General features: G+C 45.2%; 1 protein-coding gene across 26 annotated transcripts in view; it reads right to left on the bottom strand.

Annotated features, from left to right (window-relative positions):
* Positions 1 to 22,465, bottom strand: part of SVIL (supervillin) — a 239,046-nt gene that overhangs the window by 33,025 nt on the left and 183,556 nt on the right. For 20 of the 26 annotated variants that reach the window (XR_005018818.1, XR_005018817.1, XM_036843972.1 and 17 more), the window contains 7 exons: positions 17,613 to 17,742; positions 13,963 to 14,010; positions 13,360 to 13,437; positions 6,768 to 6,915; positions 2,955 to 3,044; positions 2,780 to 2,866; positions 915 to 1,092 (listed from right to left, as the gene is read on the bottom strand). Coding sequence is in view for 24 of the 26 variants with exons in the window: in XM_036843972.1 (XP_036699867.1) it covers positions 915 to 1,092; positions 2,780 to 2,866; positions 2,955 to 3,044; positions 6,768 to 6,915; positions 13,360 to 13,437; positions 13,963 to 14,010; positions 17,613 to 17,742 (759 nt within the window). In the remaining 2 variants the exon portion in view is untranslated. The remainder of the gene's footprint in view (positions 1 to 914; positions 1,093 to 2,779; positions 2,867 to 2,954; positions 3,045 to 6,767; positions 6,916 to 13,359; positions 13,438 to 13,962; positions 14,011 to 17,612; positions 17,743 to 22,465) is intronic. The other 6 variants (XM_036843968.1, XM_036843971.1, XM_036843980.1 and 3 more) reach the window with 2 other exon arrangements.

Genomic DNA, 22,465 nt, shown 5'->3' with positions numbered 1-22,465 from the left:
CATTGATTTTCTAGTTAGCTGTATTCATTAGAGCCCAGGTGATCCAAACCGTTTTCAAAGTTGAGGAAGAATTTGACATGTCAAATGAAGAAAGGCATAGAAATTTCTGCTAACCAGTGTTCATAAAGTCTGCAAAACAATATTCGAGTGACGTGAAAAACACAGTCACTTTATTTTCATGGCCCAGGCATGTGGTGTGGATGCCAGGCTTTCTGCTGGAGGGGACGTCTGTCCTGGGCACACAAGCTCTATCCAGCCCGGTGTCTGGTTCTAGAGAACAGTGATTTTGAGACGGGCTGGGACCTGGGACCTGAGACCCTTTGCTGCAGGGCTTGCACCTGGACACACGTCTCCTCAAGCAACAAAATACAAAAAACGATAAGGGACTAAAAGTAACTGTGCATGTGCAATTCGGCCAAATTATGGACAAAGGATACAAAAAGACCAAAAAAACCCAACTGCCACATCTTAAGAGCTGGAAGCAAAAACAGGGTGTCAGGAGCAAAAGCAGGGCACTGCGCATGCCCCCTGCACACAGCACCACCAAAGAGGTGGGCAGACCACCTAAGCCACGCCTCCGGTCCGACTCCTGGACCCGCCCCTGCCCTCACCCCATATAAGGAAGCAGCTCACCCCCCTCGGGGAGCGAGCCAGGGAACCTGTTACGTGTTCTCTCTCCCGCCTGCTGCAGCAGGGGCCCCGATAAAGCCTTGCCTGAGTTTCTTGTCTGGCCTCTTATCAATTTCTATTGATTGGGGTAGGCCAAGAACCCTGGTTGGTATCAATCTGGCTGTAATGAAGTTCTATCGCAGAAGGAGGGAACAGTGAGAGAAGATTCTCGAGAAAGTGCTGTGTGGAGACCAGTGAAGGAATCCGTTCTCCAGGGGTGAAAGATGGGAAATGAAGTAACTCACTTGGGGGCGTAAGGATCGAAAATGACATCAAAGTCCTCGTCCAGCTCCACGGGGCTTCTCGGTAGAGCGGAATCCATGCTGCGGTAGAACTTGGCAAAGGTTTCCTCATCGTCCGGCTTCATCACCTCTTTCACGGATTTCCCGGTGACGGTGAGGACCGTTTCTTGCATCCCACCAACTACCGACAAACAAGCAAATCAATGACCTGAGATTTGTGTAAAAACATGACTCCAACTATGCTTCACTGAATCTTAAAAATGATTTTCTTCCCGCTAAGGTCCAGGAGTGGAGCAGACATGACGGGGATGTCCAGGGTTCTGTAGATGCTTCCTGGGTATCAGCTGGCTTCTCAGGAAAGGACTTCCCGTCCGAACAAAGCGTGCACCGTGAGTGGTAGGAGGGATGGAGGCTCAAGCACACCGAGAATTTCTCAACCTGCTCTTTTTGCTCTTTTGGAGGCAGAACTAGCTCAGCCTTGTTCTAGATCAGGGTTTGGTGAAAACTTTTCCTGCAAAGGGTCACGTAGTAAATACTTTAGGCTTTGCATGGGAGTCTGTTTGACCTGTGTTGCCACTTACATGACTCTGCTGCTATAGTACAAAAGCAACTATTACCAATATGCTAAGGAATGGGCACAACTGTGTTCCAATAAAACTTTATTTACAAAAAGAGGAGGTGAGCTGGATTGGTTTGCCGACCCCTGGGCTAGATCACCATTACGTATAGGTAATAAACTTTGAATCGTTTGCATTCTTTGCCTTGCCAGCTTTGTTATTATATTACACTTTTATATTTCTGGTTTCAGGTGGTTGTCTGTATTATTTTCAACCTATAGGGGTCATTTTCAATAATAGGGACTCCAGGGCTTAGTATTGGATAAATTGCAAGTACTGGACATTTTTATTAAGAGATGAGGCTATTTCTGCATGTTTATTCTTTTATTATATATACTTCATGGACTTTTGTATTGAAATCTTTATTTATGCACTAGAATTTTCTTTTAGAAATCATTTGTGATTATAATAGCAGCTGCTACCTTATTGGAAATTGACATATACAACTGAAAGTTCATCAGGCCCAAGTTCACGTTGATTTCGTGTAATAATCTGCTTTCAGGGTTAAAGGCAAAATTACCAAGTCTACAATCCTGATTGGATGACATCCCAAGGGTTTAGTTACTTCTTTTTCATAAACTTATTTATTTATTTTATTTTTGGCTGCGTTGGGTCTTCGTTGCTGTGCGCGGGCTTTCTCTAGTTGCAGCGAGCGGGGGCTACTCTTCGTTGCGGTGTGCAGGCTTCTCATTGCGGTGGCTTCTCTTGTTGGGGAGCATGGGCTCTAGGGGTGCGGGCTTCAATAGTTGCAGCACGTGGGCTCAGTAGTGGCTTGTAGGCCCTAGACTGCAGGCTCAGTAGTTGTGGCGCACGGGCTTAGTTGCTCCGTGGCATGTGGGATCTTCCCGGACCAAGGCTCAAACCCGTGTCCCCTGCATTGGCAGGTGGATTCTTAACCACTGCGCCACCAGGGAAGTCCATCCCAAGGGTTTAGATCCAGAAACAAACGTGTTACTGGGGGCTCCCTACTGAGTTCATTACCAAGTGAATCAGAGTTAGGTAATCTAATCAGTGTTGACCAATAACTTCATTTCTTAAAAACGTAACAACAAAGATAACGCTTACAGTATGAATTGGTGAAGTCATAATAGAAGACAATTTAGCTGAGGAGAAAAAGCAATCCCAGTTAGGATTTAGAGAGTCTGAGAGCAGGGCAGGTGTTTCTAGGCTTCCTGAGCTACCCACTGAAACCCGAGCCACACTGGCTACAAGCACATGAACCCAAGCTTCCCTCTGGCTCCTGGTGTGTACCTTTGTTATTCAGTCTTCTTAGAAAGGTTTCCAGCCTGTCCAACTTGAGGTCTGATTCTAACTGCATGTCTGGTCTGGCTTCGATATCTGGGCAAGTAGAAAACACAGGTGAGAGAAGCACGGAGGGCTCTTCTGATCACAGACCTCTTGGCACACTGGGTGCCTGGTGACTCACCTTCCAGGGGTCTGGAAACTGGCGTGGTGCCCCTCGTTCTACTGCAGATAGGGGACGCTACTGGGGTGATGGCAGTGGGGGACGCCAGACCTGCAGAGCAGACAAAGGAGCTATTGAGCATCTCAGGTAACTTCCAGAAGTTCCCAGGACCCTGAGGGATGGCCATGAGTCCCAACAGAGATCTGACAATTTACAGAATTTACAAACACGCATGGGACACACACATGTGCAGCTGGCAGGGACCGTGCCCACACGTGTAGGACACCTGCCCATGGAGACAGGGTTTTATTGTTTCTAAGGCCTGCAGCGGCTGTCAGGCTGCCATTCCACACTGAACCATGGAGACACGAAGGCAATCAGAATGTCCTCGAACAGATGAAACGGTGACGTCTGGAGGCTTTGGGGGCAGTGGAGGTAGTGGAAGAGAAAGTATACAGTCGTCCCTTGGTATCCACAAGGGATTGGTTCCAGGACCCCCTGTGGGTACCAAAATCCACAGACGCTCAAGTCCCTTATACAAAATGGCATATTTGCATACAATCTACATACATCCTTCCGTATACTCTAGATCATCTCTGGATGCCTCATTATACCCAAAACAATGTAAATGCTATGTAAAGAGCTGAGGTGGCAAATTCCAGTTTTACTTTTGGGAATTCTCTGGAATTAAAAATTTTTTTTTGATCACGGGTGGTTGAATTTGTGGCTGCGGAACGCGAGGATGCGGAGGGCCAGTTGTTTCTGCACCATCTCTGCAGAGGACGGGGAGACCGGGCTTGTCACGCCGGCCGGGAAGTGCCCCCGGAGTGTCCCTCCCAGCTGAGGGGACGTGGGGACCATCTGGCCTTTGGGGGTGTCACTCAGAGTGTGGTCCTATTAGGCAATAATGCAGAGGGTGCTAAGCTTTGTAAGAAAGACACAAGAGGAACCATTTGTACTGATCTGTGACTGTTGGAGGATGGTACCCATGTCAGGTGTGGCTGGGAGCTCAGGACATGCTTCCACCTGCATCTACCAAGAAGCAGGATGGGGAATCTTTAAACGGAGAAATGGTAAAAGACACATGAGAGGGAAAGACAGACACTCCAGGCTGAAGAAGGCATCTGGTTAGGATAAGAAACCTTAATGAAGACAAAGATGAGTATTCTTCCCTAACCCTAGAAGGGATTCGAAAGGGAAGGGATTAGCGCACGTACAGAGAACAAAATGAGACATTAATGTTCTTTGTCTGTCTGTAAGAAACGTGAAACCCTCGGGTGATGTTGCCACGTTAAGTATCCCTCCCAGAACCACAAAGGGAGAATATGTAAATCACTGTCGCTTACAGGGAAAAAAAAACCACTGAAGTGAAGGGATCTGCCCCTCCCGTGAGGTGGAGAAGGACGTGCTACCGCATAACATGTTTAAGGAAAAATACTGGAATGTAGTTTACAACTTAAATTTTTGGTGATATTCTAGAAGTGCTTCTCAACATGTACATATACTTCCTTAATGTCAACAACATTTAAAAAGTACTTCTTTACCGGAACTGCAAAGGGTTTATATCAGTGAGAAAGTCAACTTTCTTGAAAGATGCTAAGGATAAGTAAAATTTGGTATCACAGGCTGGGCAGTAAACCATCGCCTGCTAAGAGGATGCATAAGGGGCATGGGCAGATTTCATGAGCCCAGAGGTTATTAACTCTGAAGCCAGTAAACAGGCCTGGCTCCAGCCGACCAGGACACCGGCCCCTCGTGCTGTCACGGCGCGCCCTGCTGCCCGTTCAGGCTGCAGCACTGAGCTCCCAGAGGTGGACCAGCTCTTTCCTGGAGGGATTTAGGGTTCGTCCATGGTGGGGGAGGGCACACAGATTTAAATTTCACGATGTGAAAACAAAACAAAGCATTCCCCATTTCTCTTTTCAGTGAATTCTACGGGCAATAACCAGTCACCTACTCTCTTCAGGAACATTTCACATCTCTCTTATTCAAAGGTGCACTTTGAGTCCCTTCCTTCCAGGAGAATTCTAGAATACCACAGAAATCTGTGGCGTACTCACTGTTATGTAGCATCTAGGAATAAGAAAAAGGGAGACAGTCCTAGCGAGGCTGGGGAGAAAAGAGTGTTCTGGGGTGAGAGAATGAAAATCAGGGTACGGCACGCCTCTTGGCAACTCGCAGGCACACAGTAACCCGAGGAGACGGGAAATCTTGGTGGCTACAGCGTGGGGACTACTTCATTCTTTGGCGAGTGTAGGACATTGGACGCCCTATCACTGCAAATCCAAAAGAGCGGTGACTGAGTGAAACACATCACTGTGTAGGTGGTAACAAATACTAGAAAAACAGGGTACAGTTCTTCCATTAGATTGAAAGTACAAGAAAATTATTTCCTGAGCAAAGTCGTATCATACCCGTTAAATAAAGATCCCTGATTTATTCAGAAACACGTGAAAGCAAACTCATCCACTAAGGGAGAGGAACATCTCTGACTTTACTCTCCAAACCTGCCTAAGAGCAAAGCTACTTCCTCTGACATTCCTGTGGACAAGGGCAGTGGTATCTGGTAGTAAGGGCCTAACTTCAAATAAATTACCATCTTTTCAGATGGAAGAGGAAAGAGGAAACCAAAGTGAAAAGTCATCAGGATAAATGGCAGATCTGAGCTCCGGTTCAAGTTCTCAGCTCGAGTTCTTCTTAACCAATGTGGGCCTTAAGAATCTGCTTTTGTTAACACGGGGATGGGGGTCATGTAAAGCATACAGAACAAACTCAAATGCCACCTCTTTCTGAGAGTAAATTATCTTCTGTTATCCTTGACAATTCCAGGAAAAGTTAAGAATAAATTTGTTACAAAGGATTTTTCCACCAAGATTTGGGTTCATCTCAGTTCAGGGGTTTTCCCTCCCTCCTTCCCTTCCTTTCTCCCTCCCTCCTTTCCTTCTGCAAATATTTATCACGAGCCTACACCGAGCTAGGCACTGTCTATGAGTGAGGATCCTGAAAGGTTTTGAGAAAAGCGAGCTGCAAACCTAGAAAGCAGACACCAGTGTAAGTTAACTCTACCTGAATGTGAAAACCTTTATCACTAAGTTAAGAAATTTGCTTAAACCACAGCTTAGAAAATGAAGGTACGTGCACGTAGGTGAACAAGGACCCCAGATTTTAACCGTTTCCTACAGGATGTGGAGCCCCTCAGCTCTCTGGTGACTTCTAACCACGTGATTCGTCACTTTCATAAATCTTTGGATTCCCCGCTGCAAATTAGTTCCAAGAGCTCAGCTGCAGGGAAACTGCCCATCTGTAGGGAAATCTCACTTCCCTGTGGAAATGGATCCATCCTTTGGACAGCTATTAAAACATCGCTGGAAATAGGGCTTCCGAAGCCAGGGAACTCTGAGTTTGATGGAAAGAGACCTGGGAATTAGCCTAAAAGGGAGAAGACAGAAACTCCTCCTTCATTGAGAAAGGCTTATTTGGGTGAACTGACTGCCAGATGGCAAGAAAACGGAAATTATTTCAAAGCAATGACAGGAAAGGACTAAGATCTGTTAGCAGATTTGCAAAATTGCTTTTGAAACCTGGGCTCCATTTCCAAATGGCTGTTTTGAAATGTGACTAATTGCATTATGCGTCTGACGTCGAAGATGACGGTGTCGTAGGGAAAGGTTTTCGGTAGGAATATCTCACAACACCTACCCAGAAAACGCGTGCACAATTTCAGTGAGAGCGCAAACCAGAGCAGACCGCGGCCTCGTGTTTTGCACTGAGCCCTCCCCGGCCACGCCCCCTCCGTGGGGGGGGGGGCGACGGAGCGCACACACGCCTCCTGACCTCGCTTCACCATCCTGCCGGCCACGGTAAACTGCGTGGAGTCGTTCGCTGCCCCCCGGCCTCGGGTCTTCCAGGCGTCCTCTCTCACGGTGATGAGATGCTTCCTCTCTTCAATCGTCATCTGGCTCTCTCGACTTTCTGTGACCCGCTGTTTACGGAGTGTACCCAGAAGAAAACAGGAGAGCAAACCACAGGGACACAAGCGTTAGCGTGCAGCCCCCTCCGTGAGCCGAAAAGCAGGCAGAGAGGAGCCGTGCATCGTCCCCACACGTCCACAGCTGTTCTGTCTGAAACACGCTCGGCTTCCCTATTTCCAGCTTGGGTTAGAGATCACCACCACCAACACCATGGGAACTGTAGGTTAGAGCTTTGTTTTTCACTTATTTGTTTGCAACACTGGAATATCAAAATGATACTCTGTAAAAAGAAACAAAAATAGACTGTCTTCCTGCCATGAATTTTACAGGGTTTTAAAGTTGCTCTGTTTTACTTATCTAGTTAAACTCAGTTGCCTAGGACTCTTTATCCATTATACTCACAGAGAGCACGGTGGGTCTAGAAAATCTTACCCACTTAAGTTCACGAGGAAGATGGTCAATCATACAGGAAGGAAAGCTGATTAGGGTAGGATGTGCTATCAGAAGGCTTTCTGGAACTCGCGTGCTTTTTCCTAGAGCAACTATGTTACGTGGGCAGTTAGGCAACCAGGTCAAGCCCGTAGAAGTGACTTTTAAGTCACAGAATATCTGACATCGGGGCTGACTTGTACTATAGAGATAGCCTACATACATAATAACAGTTCTACCTAAAAAAGGCATTCAAATGCTTCTAATTGGGGTTCTGGAGATAGGTGCCTCTTCAATTTCTAAGCCATTGGTGACACTCATTTGGCCTAAAAGGCGGAAGCTGGAGGTGCGGTGGGTGACTTGAGGGAGACCAGGAAAGGAGGGGGATGGGCAGGAAGATGGCAGAGGACGGGGCTCAAGGCACCGAGGACCAGTGCAGAGGAAGGGGCGTGGCCGGGAGAGTGGATGACTGCGGCAGGCTGACACCGTCCCTCCTCTCACTACAAAATCCCCCTGCGTATGGGGGTGGGGCACACAGGGGGAGAAGCAGTGGGGAGGGCAGGAGCCCTGGAAGCTAGTGCTGAGGAAAGAAAAGCATCGTCCCCAGAACAGAAAGAGCTTCTATCTCCAGGTCCTTCCTACTCATGAGTGGTGAGATGACCCTAATTCCACGTAATTCTCTGAATCACAGGCCCTTATAAACTATGAGGTGGACTTGCTAGGAAAACCTCATCAAAATTCAAAAAAGAGGATAAGTTTTCTTGGAAAATGAAGTTTCAGGAGTGAATTTTAATCAATAGGACACTAGCCTTAAAATATTTTAAAAAACATATAAAGTGCCAAGAAAGTTTTCTTCTCCAAAGATCCAGACATCACCAGTTCTACGGTGAACTCAGTAAAATCTCCAGAGTCCTGGTGCACGGGAAGTGTGGTTAATGACTCAGAAAAATGGTATCCCCAGATCAACAATTCCACTTCCCAAGGCACTTGGATTCTCCTGCAGCTCAAGGGAGAACGTGATGGACGTTAAGCCCTGGGATGATACAGGTGTTCCAGGATTCAAAGTGTCCAGTGTTCTGCCAGATCTACGTTAAGGAGCATGCTTTTCACTCACCTCTAAATGACGTTGTTAAACATAAACGTTTTTGCTTCTCTAGAAGTTTCACCTTAACTTTGCCACTTAGTAGGGTTGGTCTAGAGGCCCCTGATTCCCCTTATCTGACTTTAAATGGTTCTATAATGCAATAAGATATATATAATGTGTATATATATATCTTATATATATGTATATATATCTTGTATATATATCATATGTGTGTGTTATATGTATAAATATAGTTTATTTATTCCCTTTAGAAATTAATAAAATGTATCACAAGTTGCTATTAAATTTTAGAACTCAAAACGTGAAAACAGGCAAGATAGACATCTTTGTCCATGTACTTTTTTTTTTTTTTAGCTTAAAACTTCATGATTGTCTTGTCTTGCTTTTCCCTTCGAAGGTTTTCTTTCCTCATTTAGAGAAGGACATAATACATAGTATAGTAAGCACTGTGTCATTTTTCAGGTTTTCCTAGGTTTAGCTGATGATATTTAGGATTGACTGGGAGAGTAAGGGAGTTGGGGCATAATATGAATAGAAGCCCTACCCAATCTATCTTTTACTCTTTCAAATATAGATCTCATGAACGTGATGCAGAAAGATGAGGAAGGGGAGGGAGGGAATGAGAGAGAGAGAAGGAGAAAAGAAGAAGCGGGGGGAGGGGAGGGGGAGGAGGAGGGGGAGGAGGAGGAGAAGAAGAAGAGGAAGGAGAAGGAGAAGGGGAAGGAGAAGGAGAAGAAGAAGGGGAGGGGGAGGAGGAGGGGAGGAGAAGGTAGTGAAACAGTTGGGAAGAAAGGAGGGTCTTAGGGATGGACAGAGACTCAGTAGGACACAGCTAGAAACTGTGCAAAGGGTTAAGCTGCAAGAATGTTTTCAGGTTACCATACTGCTACTGATGAGTTTGCCTCTGTACACCTGAGAAATCACAGTGCAAATCTCACTGTTTCTGACACAGGAGGTGATACACGAGACAGAACTAACATGTGTGACTAGGATTAGTGCAGATCTAAGGGTACAATTCTTCTACAAGTGGAGAGCATCATAGATAGAAAATACTGTGATCTGACTTTTAAGTTTTTATCTTATTCACCTCTAGTGAAACTACATTACAGGAAGAAATCACAGAATCATGTGTTAAGAGAAATAAGGTACAGTGACAAATCAGCACTTCTCAGTTTTCAAAAATGCTATCATCATTTCGAATCCTGTGCACTGTTAAGGAAATTTAGCTCTGCCATCTCTTTAAGTGGTTTCCATCCATCATCAGTGCCCAGAGCCTCAGGTGGCCTGAACAAAACATGGAAAAAGATCTCAACTAGGTTTGGACCTCAAAGTGACTATGATCTGACCTTGTCACCCTTTCCCAGCAACTAAGATGAAAGGAAGGGAACAAGGAAAATCTTATTCTGATACAGCCCTGAGGCATGTGAGGTAGAAGAAAACGTGGGTTGAAGCCTGACAAGAGACAAATAGTCCATTTAGACAGAGCTTGTGTGCTGTTTAAATGCTCTGTTTCCCTCTCTGAGCCCCTGCATTGTTGAATATTTATACCAGGACTGCTGGAGGAAAGGATCTCCAGGAACACTGAGGAGCTAGTGCCCCATCACTGGTATGTAAAACATTTATCTGGGAAAATTGTCCAGAAGTAAAAATACAGGATTTTTAGGCCACTTTAATTTTGAAGTGATAAGACATAGATTGCCTCTGGTAAATGTTATTTTTCTTTAAACTTAAAAATATATGGAGAGATAGTCCATGTTCATGGATGGGGAGATGCAATCTTGTCAAGATGTCAGTTCTTTCCAACTTGATTTATAGATTTGGTGTGATTCTAATCAAAACCCCAGCAAGTTATTTTGTGGATATTGACGAATAGACAAGTTTATATGGAGGAGCAAAAGACCCACATTAGCCAACACAATATTGAAGGGGAAGGAAAAAGTCAGAAGACTGACACTCCCCAACTTCAAGACTTACTGTAAAGCTACTACAAAAGTACCATTACTACCAAGACAGTGTGGTACTAGTGAAAAAACACACAAATAGATCAATAGAACACAGTAGAGAGCCCAGAAATATACCCACACAAATATGCTCAACTAATCTTTGAAAGAAGCAAAGGTAATACAGTGGAGAAAAGACAGTCTTTTCATAGTCTTTTCAACAAATGACTGGACATCCACATGCAAAAAAAAGAATCTAGACACAGGTTTTGTACCCTTCACAAAAATTAACTCAAAATGGCTCATAGACCTAAATGTAAAATGCAAAACTATAAAATTTGTAGATCACGTAGAAAAAAATCTAGATGACCCTGGGTTCAGTGATGACTTTTTAGATACAACACTAAATGCATGATCCATGAAAGAAATAGCTAATAAGCTGGACTTCATTGAAATTAAAAACTTTTGCTCTGTGAAAGACACTGTCAAGGGAATGAGAAGACAAGCCACACACTGGGAGAAAATATTTGCATAAGACATACCTGATAAAGAACTGCTATCCAAAATATACAAAGAACTCTCAAAACTCAACAAGAAGAAAACAACCAATTTAAAAATGGGCAAATGATCTGAACAGACACTTCACCAAAGAAGATATACAGATGAAAAGATGTTCAACATCCTATGTCATCAGGAAAATGCTAATTAAAACAACAAGATACTTCTATACACCTATTAGAATGGCCAAAATCCAAACCACTGACACCACCCAATGCTGGCGAGGATGTGGAGCAACGGGAATTCTCATCCATTGCTGGTGGGAATGCAAAACGGTGCAGCCACTTTGGAAGACAGTTTAGCAGTTTCTTACAAAGCTAAACATACTCTTACCATACGATCCAGCAATCATACTCTTTGATATCCAAATGAGTTGAAAACTTGTGTCCACACAAAAACCTGCAATGGATGTTTATAACAGCTTAATTCACAATTGCCAAAACTTGGAAGCAACCAAGATGACCTTCAGTAAGCAAATGGATAAATAAACTGGTCCATCCAGACAAGGACTATTATTTAGTGGTAAAAAGAAGTGAGTTATCAAGCCATGAAAATACATGGGGGAACCTTAAATGCATATTACTAAGTGAAAGAAGCCAATCTGAAAAGGCTATATGCTGTACGATTCTAATAATATGACATTCTGGAAAAGACCAAAACTATGGAGACAGTAAAAATATCAGTGGTTGCCAAGGGAAGGAGGAGGGGGGGAAGAGGTAGGGATGAAGAGGCAGAGCACAGAGGGTTTTTGTTTTCTGTTTGTTTGGTTGTTTTTTTTTTTTTTTTGGCCACGCTCCACGGCACATGGGATCTTAGTTCCTCAACCAAGGATCGAACCTGCACCCCCTGTAGTGGAAGCGTGGAGTCTCAACCACCGGACCGCCAGGGAAGTCCCCACAGAGGGTTTTTAGGGCAGTGAAACTACTCTGTATGATGTTACAATGATGGATACACGTCATTATACATTTGTCAAAATCCAGAGAATGTACGACACCAAGAGTGAACCCAAATATAAATTATGGACACTGAGGGATAACAACTTGTCAAGTGTAATAAACATGCCATCTGGTGGGGTATGCTGATAATGGGGGAGGCTGTGTGTGTGGGGGGGGGGTTAGGGTAAGTCTCTGCACTTCCTGCGCAATTTTGCTGTGACCCTAAAACTGCCCTAAAAAGTAAAGTCTATAAAAAAAGTATACTATATATATATATATATGTATATATATATATATATATATATACACACATGACGTGTATTATATAATATACATAATTTATATTTAAAGACTTCAGTAATATATCATTTCTTTTAAAGTTTAACACTGACTTATTTAGAAGGAAACAGGCGTTTCCCCCCTTAGTGATGCAACAGCAGGTTCGCTCCAGACCTCAGCCTCTTTTCTGGGGTGGACACCGGCTGGCTATGCAGGCTGGGCTCCCATAGACCCGCATTCCTAACTTCAGAGGAAAGGCGCTAAGAAGAGTGAGGGAAAGGCCGCCTTCGGGAGAAGAAACGGGCAGTTTCCACTTGTGAAGATCCCAGATGAAGCCGGGAGGACCCACCAGACCCTTCCTCTGGCTGAAACCCTGTGCCTCTCCCTCAAAGACCTGCTTTGTCACCACGAGTCCTAAAGGGACAGAACAGTCATGAGACTTCTAGTTGGAGGCTACCTGAGAGGCGTGGTCCCAGGGCTGATGAGGAGACAGAAGCCCTAAGAGGGGAATGACCGGCCAGGTCCCACAGACGGAGGGCAACTAGCACCTGGGGCTCGTGGCAAAGGGGATGCAGCCACTGTTTCTAGCTACTTTGACCCCAGGGACATTCCAAGGGGAATAACGAACAATCATTGGTATGTTTAGCTTTAAACATCATCACGTATTATGTACCGACGTATCATATCAGCCCAGGCTAGGTCTCCCTTCTGCGGTGGGGTTCAGACGGGGTGCAGTGGAGGTGGAGAGTGGGGAAGGAGGGCTGTGGTTGCCATGCCAACAGCACCGTGGCAGCCAGCTCCCATCAGGACCGCCTCTTCCACCCTGTCTCTTCCACGCCCCAAAGTGCCTGGGCCACCTCCTCCTACTTTACCAAGATAACCCCGGGGTCCTTCTTGGGCTCCTGACTCAATTTAGGATATAAACCTTGGAGATTAAAATGGGGAACTTTCCTCTTCAACCAGTTACGTGACTATGAGATGAATTAATACCATAGGTCTCCCTAGGGGTCTGAGCAAAAGTTGAGATGTGGGTGACTGACCCTAAATATATGAAGTAGCGATTACATTTGCACGCGCGCGCGTGCGCGCACACACACACACACACACACACACAGATGCAGCAAAGGAGTCACTTCCCCAAATGAAACAAGTTTCTCCCTGCTGCTCAGAAATTGCAATGAGGCTTAATACGTGTAGGCAATTCCTCACCTGATTAATAGATACAAAAGACAGGTATTTATGGGCAGCAGGTATAGCAGGAGAATAAGTAGAAGCATATACAGGTTCCTATAGAGCAAAGCAAGAGGATTAGAGGTGAAAAGAGAAGATTTATCACAGCGAGGTGGGGAAGGGGGAGGGACAAAAACATGGATTTCTCTCACAGAAAGTTAATCTACTCATTGCAATTTCAATTCTCTTCCCAAAAGAGTCCGTCCTACTTGTTTATTTTTTTAGAATGCTAACAGAAATCCCCACACAAGCACAGTAAATATACCCAAGTCAGCTCTGTGCAGTAATTGAGTTACTGGCAAGATTACTGCAATTTACAGAAGATATTCCGTGACCTACAGGGGAACCCTGACTTTCGTGGACCGTTTGAACATCGAATATAAACTATCTTCTTTAACGTCTTTCAAGTTTTTTCATTCTACGGTTGAAACAAAATTTCAGGAAACAGGATAGCGCTCCACTCTGGATCAAGGTGGCATCTTGCCTCGGGATAAGAAAACCAAACAGAGAGGGGCACCAAGGGGAAGCGTCGGGGATGAGAGTTCCACGTGGCGAGGAGATCTACGTGAGAGTCAGGCTTACCCAAAGCAGATTAGAAATGGCATTATCATCTGTAACTCCTCCTTCTTCCTACAGGTTAAAACAAACAGGAGACATTGCAGAGTGCTGGAAGGGTAGGATCGGGTTATGGTGTCACAATCATTTTCAAGAACTCTGTGCTGGGTGCCAGGAGAAGCATGCAACATGCCCACACGATCGGGTGGCACAAACACCGAGTGAACCCATCACTCGCCAGCGGGATAATAATCTTTAATTGGAGGTCATACCAACAGCCTTCCTTGCCCTCTTACCCTCCACTGACCTCATGCTCTTGAACTGTGATTTTGAATTTCAATGACAGAGCCAATCAGAACACGAATGTGGCAGACTGACCTTCCTAGAATTTTCAAGGACTTGTTCTGGGGACATCACAGAACTTAGCTTGATTCACTGACTTGACACGCTGATGGCAGCACAGCCAGATATCAAATCCTGATCTGTGACTCAGATGTGGACTCGGGCTTGTAACCACAAACTCTATACAGGGTTTTTATTTCCTGGAAAAAGTCTGAAACATTGATGATTATCTTGACCAAAGGGCACAGGAGTCACTGTCTCTGCCTTAAATACTGAAGATGCCAAAATGGGGTTGGAATTTTAAATAATGATTTGGTGAAAATACATAACTGCAATTTAGTTGACACAAAGAGACTCCGGCCAAATCCCTTTTCTTTCAAACTTGGCTTCATTTCATTTCTCTCACTCTCGGGATGGGATGCGTCACTCTGAAGGAAACTCTCCACATACCATATGCTCCAGTGGACGCATTCCCTGCACTACGAGCCCGGCCGTACCTACAAACCAACGGGCTTTGCCATCTTTAGAACTAATTCTATACACGACAAGGGCAAAAGTGTGTAAGTCAGGTTAGCAATGCCCTAAACCACGAACAGGAGGAAGGGAAGAGGGATGGCGAGAGAGAGAAAGAACCCAAGCTGTTTGTCGTAGGAAACGACAGGGTCCGCGAAGTAAATGATCAGCCCTGTTAAGCTCCAAATCATCAATCCTGATTCTGGGGGATAAATTTGGAAAGCAAGGACCTGATGTTAAGTGACATCAGCTCTTGAGGCATGACTGATCTTTTAGAAGGGAAAGGAAAACTCTAACTAACCTAAAATTTAACCTCAAATCTATTCATGGACCAAAAGAGTATTTTCTTCCATATAGGACCCCCAGTGAGACGCGGGTTAGAGCACCAAAAATTTGTTTTGTTTTGGGACAAACCCTTTGACAGAAACAAAAACTGTTTTAGATTTTCAAGGCACCTTTACATCATTTTTTTTAATGTGGCTGCATGACAATCTCTAATTACTCGTGTGGCTCGCATTATATTTACTGGACGGCGTGGAGTTTCACAGGGGAAGTGATTTATAGAGAGGCCGGTCTCCATGTCCTGCTTCCTCTGTTTCTCCACAGGCTGTAACTCGTGGGATCCTGCTCACTGCACACAAAAGCTCGAGGAGGCCAAACGGTAAAATGTTTCATAACCACGAATATGTGCGTTTGATGAACTCAGAAACTGTGCAGGAAGTGATGACCTGACTGTAAATCTAGTCCCTTGTCCCTTGGTGCAAAAGATGGAAGGTTCCAGAGCTTGTGCCCCTAGCAAGTCTAGCTCCAGCCCAGGCAGCAAGCTCCCATCTGCATGGAGCACGTATCATGAATGTCCTTCCTTCTCCAGAGAAGCGTCTGGACACCCAGCAAGCCCTGGCCATGTCTCAAGCACCTCCCCCCGCCACCAGCTACCCGGGGGACTGTCTTAAGGCAGATCAGGTTCAAGGCAGCTCTGCTGCTTCATCTGAGCTGGCGAAGGCGTGGCTGAAATACACAGCCCGCCCTTGGGAAGACATGAAGCCAAGGGCTTATCAGAGGCCATGGGAAAACCACCTGACCTCAACAGAACTTGTGATTTCCCAATGCTTGCTAGAAAAACTGAAAATAGATGGCTTATTTTAACTTCAAAGAGCTTATTGTCTTGGGCTGAAGTGAACTAGGTCTCGGAGCAGGAGAGCGATGGTGAGTTCACTGCTGGTGCAGAACCCGCCGCGTCCGTGAGCCCAAGACACCACTTCCCACTCAAGCCAGGGCTGCCGCGGACTGGGTTTTCCACCCCAGGGGCAACCGCGGTCCCCTTCTCCCATCTCTTGCCTCCTAAGAACCTCTGCCTAGTGTTAAGGCCGTTCTGTTCTCACCCGCTACTCCCAGCCTTCTGGGCTACCCAGCCTCGGATGATCTCTGTCTCCAAAGTGGGTAGAGCACTGCAATCAATTCCACTACTCACGAGGGCTCTACCTGGCTTTGTGCTTTGTAGCTTTACTTTTCACTGTGCCGTGTGCCATGCGGGACCTGCTAGGGAAGGTTTCTTTGCATCTTTCGACATGACCAAGAATGAAGCGCTAAAGTTATGTGTGAACCGATGATTTCAAATCAAGCTTTTAAATAAAGTTTGTGGGCAATGGGGATCAATGATTTGAGGGGCAGAGTTTTCTTTCACTTCCGGATCTCATTCTGGAAGTCCAGATTTCCTACACAGGTGCTTTATTATCCAATTAGATCTGAGAACTTTACAAATGGCTGAGCTTTAAATGTCTTTAGTCATTATCTTTAATGTCATATGTCTGTCTCAAAAAAGAGAATTCAAATTGCTGTTTCAATTTAACCTATGAAAACACAGAAGTGCTACAGGAAACAGTGTCAGAACTCTCCCCTCACAGCCCTGTGGACACACCTCCTTTTAATGTAAGTTTCTGAACGCCTGAAGGTCACGTTCATCATTTCTTTCTTCCACGGATGCTTATTAAATTGTTTTAGATTGGAAGGGGTCCAGGTGATCATCTGGTTGTAAGTATTTTGTTTTCCTTTTTGTTTGAAGACTTTTGATCCTAGAAGTTGGCCAGTGGGTGTGCTACGGCATCTACTTTGCCCCCAGCCAGCAGTGCATTGGCAATCACAGGGCCATGCAGGGGGCAAGTCACCATCCGCTTTGAAAGTGTGCACTGACTGGTCAAAGCTGGTCATCATTACTGGTAATTTGACAACTACATTTGCCTATGAAAAAATGCTTGCCCGTATCAACAACAGTGTATTACTTAATTTTCTCGAAACTTGTACCATACTTTGCTGTACCTTCTCAATAAAAGGCTTACCTGCTCATCATGAAACATGTCTTCAATTATGAAATAAGTCCTCACCGACCACAATTTTGTCCTTCTCTTGTATACTCCTGTTTTAAACCTCGGCATAGGACATTCAAGCCCATATTGTATATGCAACTTACGAACGGTTAGCGGTCAATGACAGTTTTTCTTTCTAAAGACTTTAATAACATTGTAAAGTCAGACTTCATTTAAGAAGGTCTGAAACCAAAGTAAAAGTGCACACTTCCAAATTTAGGAACTTGCTTGCTGATGCATTAGGTACGTGGTGCTGTTCCCAGTTCTAGAACATCTCAAGACTTTACCTGGTGATCAACTGAAGCCGCTGTGGGACAGACTTCAAGTGTGGACCCTTGTGGCAAGAGAGTGCTATGCTTCCCAGGGTAGTAACCAGTTAAGTTACGCATGCTCGCCTGGTGGATGCACGTCCAAGCGTGATTTAGTTAGAATGCTTTTCCCGCGCACGGACAATGTTACCTTCTTCTTGAGTGACTGTCCCGTTTCTTGGATGTGCAGGCTGCTGGTGACGGCCGCTTTGCCATACTCCTGCTTTCTGTTAAGTCTGTTTCTCCAGTCTTCCTCACCACTTTTCTTCAACAGTGCTAATCTAAGGGGAAGACACACCGACCAATAAGAGTTCAGCACCAACCCTTCCTGGTAACAGAACCACAGTTTAAGTCATCCAGAAGTCTTTGCCCAAGAAATGACCACAGCTGCCTAATTTGAATCATTTTGAATGTCATTTATTCTGAAGAAAGTCTGTCTGGAAAAATAGTATAGATTACTATATTATGTAGATTATTATATTTTCTAAGATGGTCCCAACAGTCTTAAAATCGGATTGAAATGCAAAGCTGAAAACTGACTTTCCCAGATAAAAGATGCAACATCATTCTACCAAAGGAATATCTCTGTTTTGTCCTTGCCTTTGGGCTGAGAGCAGGAAGGAAAATAAAAGTAAACACCCCCAGAGAAAAATGTCTTCTAGTGATCCCTTCTGGTCACTTGATGAATTAACATTTAATGACTAAAGCTGGATAGCAGAAACGGGTTTAAAAATTTAAAGCTATTGACAATCTCTGAATATCACATGTTTTAATTACAGGTAAAAGATGATGTTAAGATGTCCTGTATTCTAAGTCCTGTTCTTTTCTTCCAAATGAACTTGGTCTTTCCAATCTGCCTTCTTAATACAGAAACTTCTCTATAAACCCATTTTAAAAATTATCATTTCAACTTTCCTCAGGGGAAAGCTATATACAAAAACAGAATCTAATTAACTGAGGTTTTTACCTAACCTACTTTAGTTCAACTATGGTGTGACTTGATAAAAAGCTGCTTGGATGTTAAAATCTACGAAAGGTTATTCTCATGAACGTGAGGCTGTTTCAGTCTTGGGCATTTAAGTTGGACAAACACAGGAGAGATAAAAGGCACAAAAGTGGTGTCGTTAAACTCATTTGAGCTGATGCTCAAACAATTCAAGGATTAGGGAAAAAAATGATTGGACTCCTTTCCCTCATGGTGAGTCTGCTGGGCTAGGTCTTTTAAACATTCATTAATGCATGTCCATAAAGAGCGTATTTTTAAGCAACACATCAGCGCTCATTTGGCTGTTAACTCCTGTCAAGTAACCTGGTCTCCCTTCCTTACCGGTCACAGTGGGAACTGAAGTAGATGGCTTCCAAGGGCCCTTCTACCGAGTGTCCTGACTCCAATAATATTGGAATTGGAGATGGGATGAAATATACCATACTCCACGGTAAAAGTTTAGTTAAGCAAATAAGAAAACAGATTTTGCGGTAAATATGAATCCATGTACATCTACAAATTCGTACAGAATCATACTGTATACTTGTATTCGCTCAGTCAAATAATGGAAAGCAAGCTATAAAGAACTCCCCAAGGAGTTCAAGGGGGGCAAAGGCTTCAAACTCTGGACCTATCCCCTTTCCCGACCTCTTCCTTTTCCTTCCCTTCCCTTCTGCTATGTGACAGCAGGTAAGACCCAACATTCACTCCACAAAGCTGGTATAATGCCGCCTCATTTACCTGTGATATTGTGATTTACAATAAATATATACTTGGTCTTTGTCCCCTTTCCTGGCACAGAGCTCCTACAACTTCTGGAACTTCCTGAATGATGAGAGTGGTAATGGTGTCTTATGTGGATGAGGTGACTTTTGGAAGCATCTAAGTGGGGGCTTGTTGCCAGGAGGACCAACCCTGGGATTAGAGGGTTGGAACTTTCAGTCCCCCCCCCCTTGACCTCCAGGGAGGAGAAAGGGGCTGGAGATTAATTACACCATTGGCCATTGGTGATTCAACTCGATCAGGCCTATGTAATGAAGCCTCCACAAAAAAGCCAAAAGGACAGGGTTCCGAGAGTTCTTGGGTTGGCGGACGGATGGAGGTGTTGGGAGGTTGGTGCACCTGGTGAGGGCATGAAACTCCACACCATCTCCTTACACCTCGCCTGTGCATCTCTTCTATCTGCCTGTGCCTTAGTTACCTTCTTTGATAATAAACTTGAAGTCTAGTAAATAAATATATTTCTCTGAGTTCTGTGAGCCACTCTAGCAAAGTAATTGAGTCCAAGGAGAAGGTTGTTGGAACCTCCAGTCTGTAGCCGGTTGGTAGGTCAGAAGCACAGGTGACGGCCTCGACTTGCCACTGGTGTGTGCAGAAAGGGGGAGGGGCGGTCCTGTGGGACAGGGCGCTTACCCTGTGGGGTCTGATGCTGTCTCCAGGTAGGTAACATCAGAACTGGGTGGAACTGTAGGACACCCAGCTGGTGTCAGACACTGGCTTGATGGTGAGGGAAAAAATCCACACTGGAAACTAGAGTCAGAATCTTATATCTAAGACCCTACTTGCTCTCATTTAGGCCCAAATTCTATGATCTATTACGCTTGGCAATACTCTGCATTCTACAAGGGCTAGTTCATGTACTTGAAAACAGATTCTAATTTCCTTTAAGGGTTTCCATCTGAATGTCAGACTATATAAGGACTAAGATTTTATCTTTCCTCCAATTATTCTGAGTGAGTCAGTTTTATTCTAACAGGAAAAAATAATCAAATAAAATCAAATCATGAAAAGAAACCATGAGTATTTGCATGCTGCAGTAGAGCTTTCAAAGCGTCTATAAAGGAGACTTCCAAAAGGTAAGCATGCCAGTACCACCCAAATGAAGATGTATTTCCAATTCATCATCTTGTGAACACGGACATTCATCTCACTGATACTCTCCTTACAGCTCAGAACCAGCTCCTACTTCACCCTTGACCCAGACCAGTAGTTATTCATCTTGGCTACCTCACCTTTGTAATCAGATTAGAGTCCAAGTGATTTCAGAGAAATTAAAAAAATCAAATGCAGCCTCAGAAGTTGCGTTTATTAAAAAGAATGCACTATGGTCTTTAAGGGCATTCTCAAAAATAAGGTCCCAAATGTCTGAAGCCATGCCAACATCATCTAAAGAATCATGTGGTTACCCCGGCGGCTGCACGGAGGAATGGAAAACTGATTTAGAAAAAGGCGAAGTGCGGATCTGTAATCACCCTGTAGCCCACCGCGTGCTCTGCTGATGTGCTCGGCAACCTCTAAGACACTGGATGTTGTTGTTCTGAATGAGACATGGGTGCACACACAGCCCGAGGATGTCACTGACCCAGGTCACCCTGCATGTCACTGGGGCAGGGAGCTCTGGTTCCAGCCCCGGCACATCCTGGCTTGCTTCACTAGTTGTGTGTAAGCTGACCAGGCACGTTTTCGCTCTCATGTGTTAGGAACTGCACTGTAATTCTGGCTTTTTTATATACTTCCCCCCTCCTCTGGGATAGCCTTCAAAGAATTCCTCCCTTCCAAGAACCTGAAATCTTGCTATTAGATATGCTGGCAGGGTCATCCTCAGGAACTTCCAAAGACTACAGAGTAACCAAAATAATATGGAAGAAGCTGTGCTTCAGTTGAGCCCACGTGGTAGTAGGCCCAGCCGGAGCCTGCAGAGTGCAAGTGACGGAGAACAAGTAACACGCACCGAAACATACATGTATGATTCCTGTCCCCTTAGATTTCCGACTTGGTGTTGAACAAGCTGAGGAGGGCGGGAGACCTTTCCAAATGCCTTCTCTCTTGCCATCTCGTGACGCTCCTGAGTCCCCGCAGACCACCGTGCACTGCAGAGGGCTGGGGTGGGTCGGGGGGCCAAGCGTCTGGTCCTGCACATGCCATAAATTACTGCCTGTGCAACTCAAACAGCTGTCAGCGCTTTTAACGTCCGCCAAGTCCAAGCGCTATTCGCAGGGCTGGGATGCTGAGAGCCTGGGCATCTACTGAGTCCGAGGCTGAGAACCCGTGAGTTACTCACCCCAAGGCCTGGCCGGGGCCACCGTGATGGGTGCCTGCCAGGCCACTGGGGAAACGGCTCTCCCTCCAGCCACAGCCCATGCTTCCCCAGCAGGGAATACTGGCCTGAGTTGGGCTGTTTCAGCAGCACTGGTCTGAGAGCCCGGCTCGACTGCAACAAGTTCTGCAGGCTCACGGCAGCCAGGGCTGGGTCAGATACGGGCCCGGCACACCGAGTGCCTCTAAGATGCAGTACTTTTCTTTCCTCCCTCCTTTAAAAATGCGCCTTATTTCAGAGAATCGCAGACACCACACAGATAAGGCTGAACAGCACGGGTTAGTCCTTAGATCAGATCTTGGCCTTGGCTGGTTTATAGGCTGGAGGAGTGAACTAATATGTTTTTTAAATGAGGGCAAATCAAAGATCAGAAAAGGAGGCAGCAAAGGAAAGACACCTCTGTTCGTAATGCCAACATAAATCCGGGGCCCTCCAGTGGCTGAAATCTCTGGGCCGCAAGGTAAGAACCTCGAGTCTGGCTGGGTGGAAGGTGGGGCTCGCGGGGAACACAGGGGGACCCCGGCCAGGCCCTATAAGGCAGGAGTCTGCAGGCTCAGCCAGAGGCATGGGCGGCCTCTTCAACATTCCTGGGAGTTCAATACATCCTTACGCTCCATCAATTTCCCAGTGGAAGGACGGCTCTTTTGCCTTTTTTAGTCATCTTCTCCCCCCAGAAAATGAAAGCACAGAGCAGTTGTTTCAGTAACGGTGGAAAAAAGATTTCTAAAAGCCTAATACACTTCTAAAGAGGTATCAAAGGTTTTATCCCTAAATAACACAAAATAGATTCGATTTCCCACGGTTTTCAAAGACGTGCCCCATCAGGGACAATTTAAACCCAAACCACGTAGGCAGTTGTGAAGCAGTGATCTTATCAATCCAATGGGAAAAGCAGGATATACCCTAAACTTTATGCTAGTTA

The sequence above is a fragment of the Balaenoptera musculus genome, chromosome 2 (genome assembly GCF_009873245.2).
Source record: "Balaenoptera musculus isolate JJ_BM4_2016_0621 chromosome 2, mBalMus1.pri.v3, whole genome shotgun sequence".
Taxonomy (NCBI): Eukaryota; Metazoa; Chordata; class Mammalia; order Artiodactyla; family Balaenopteridae; genus Balaenoptera; species Balaenoptera musculus.
The sequence above is the reverse complement of the archived record's forward strand: the minus strand, read 5'-3'. Positions and strand labels throughout refer to the sequence as shown.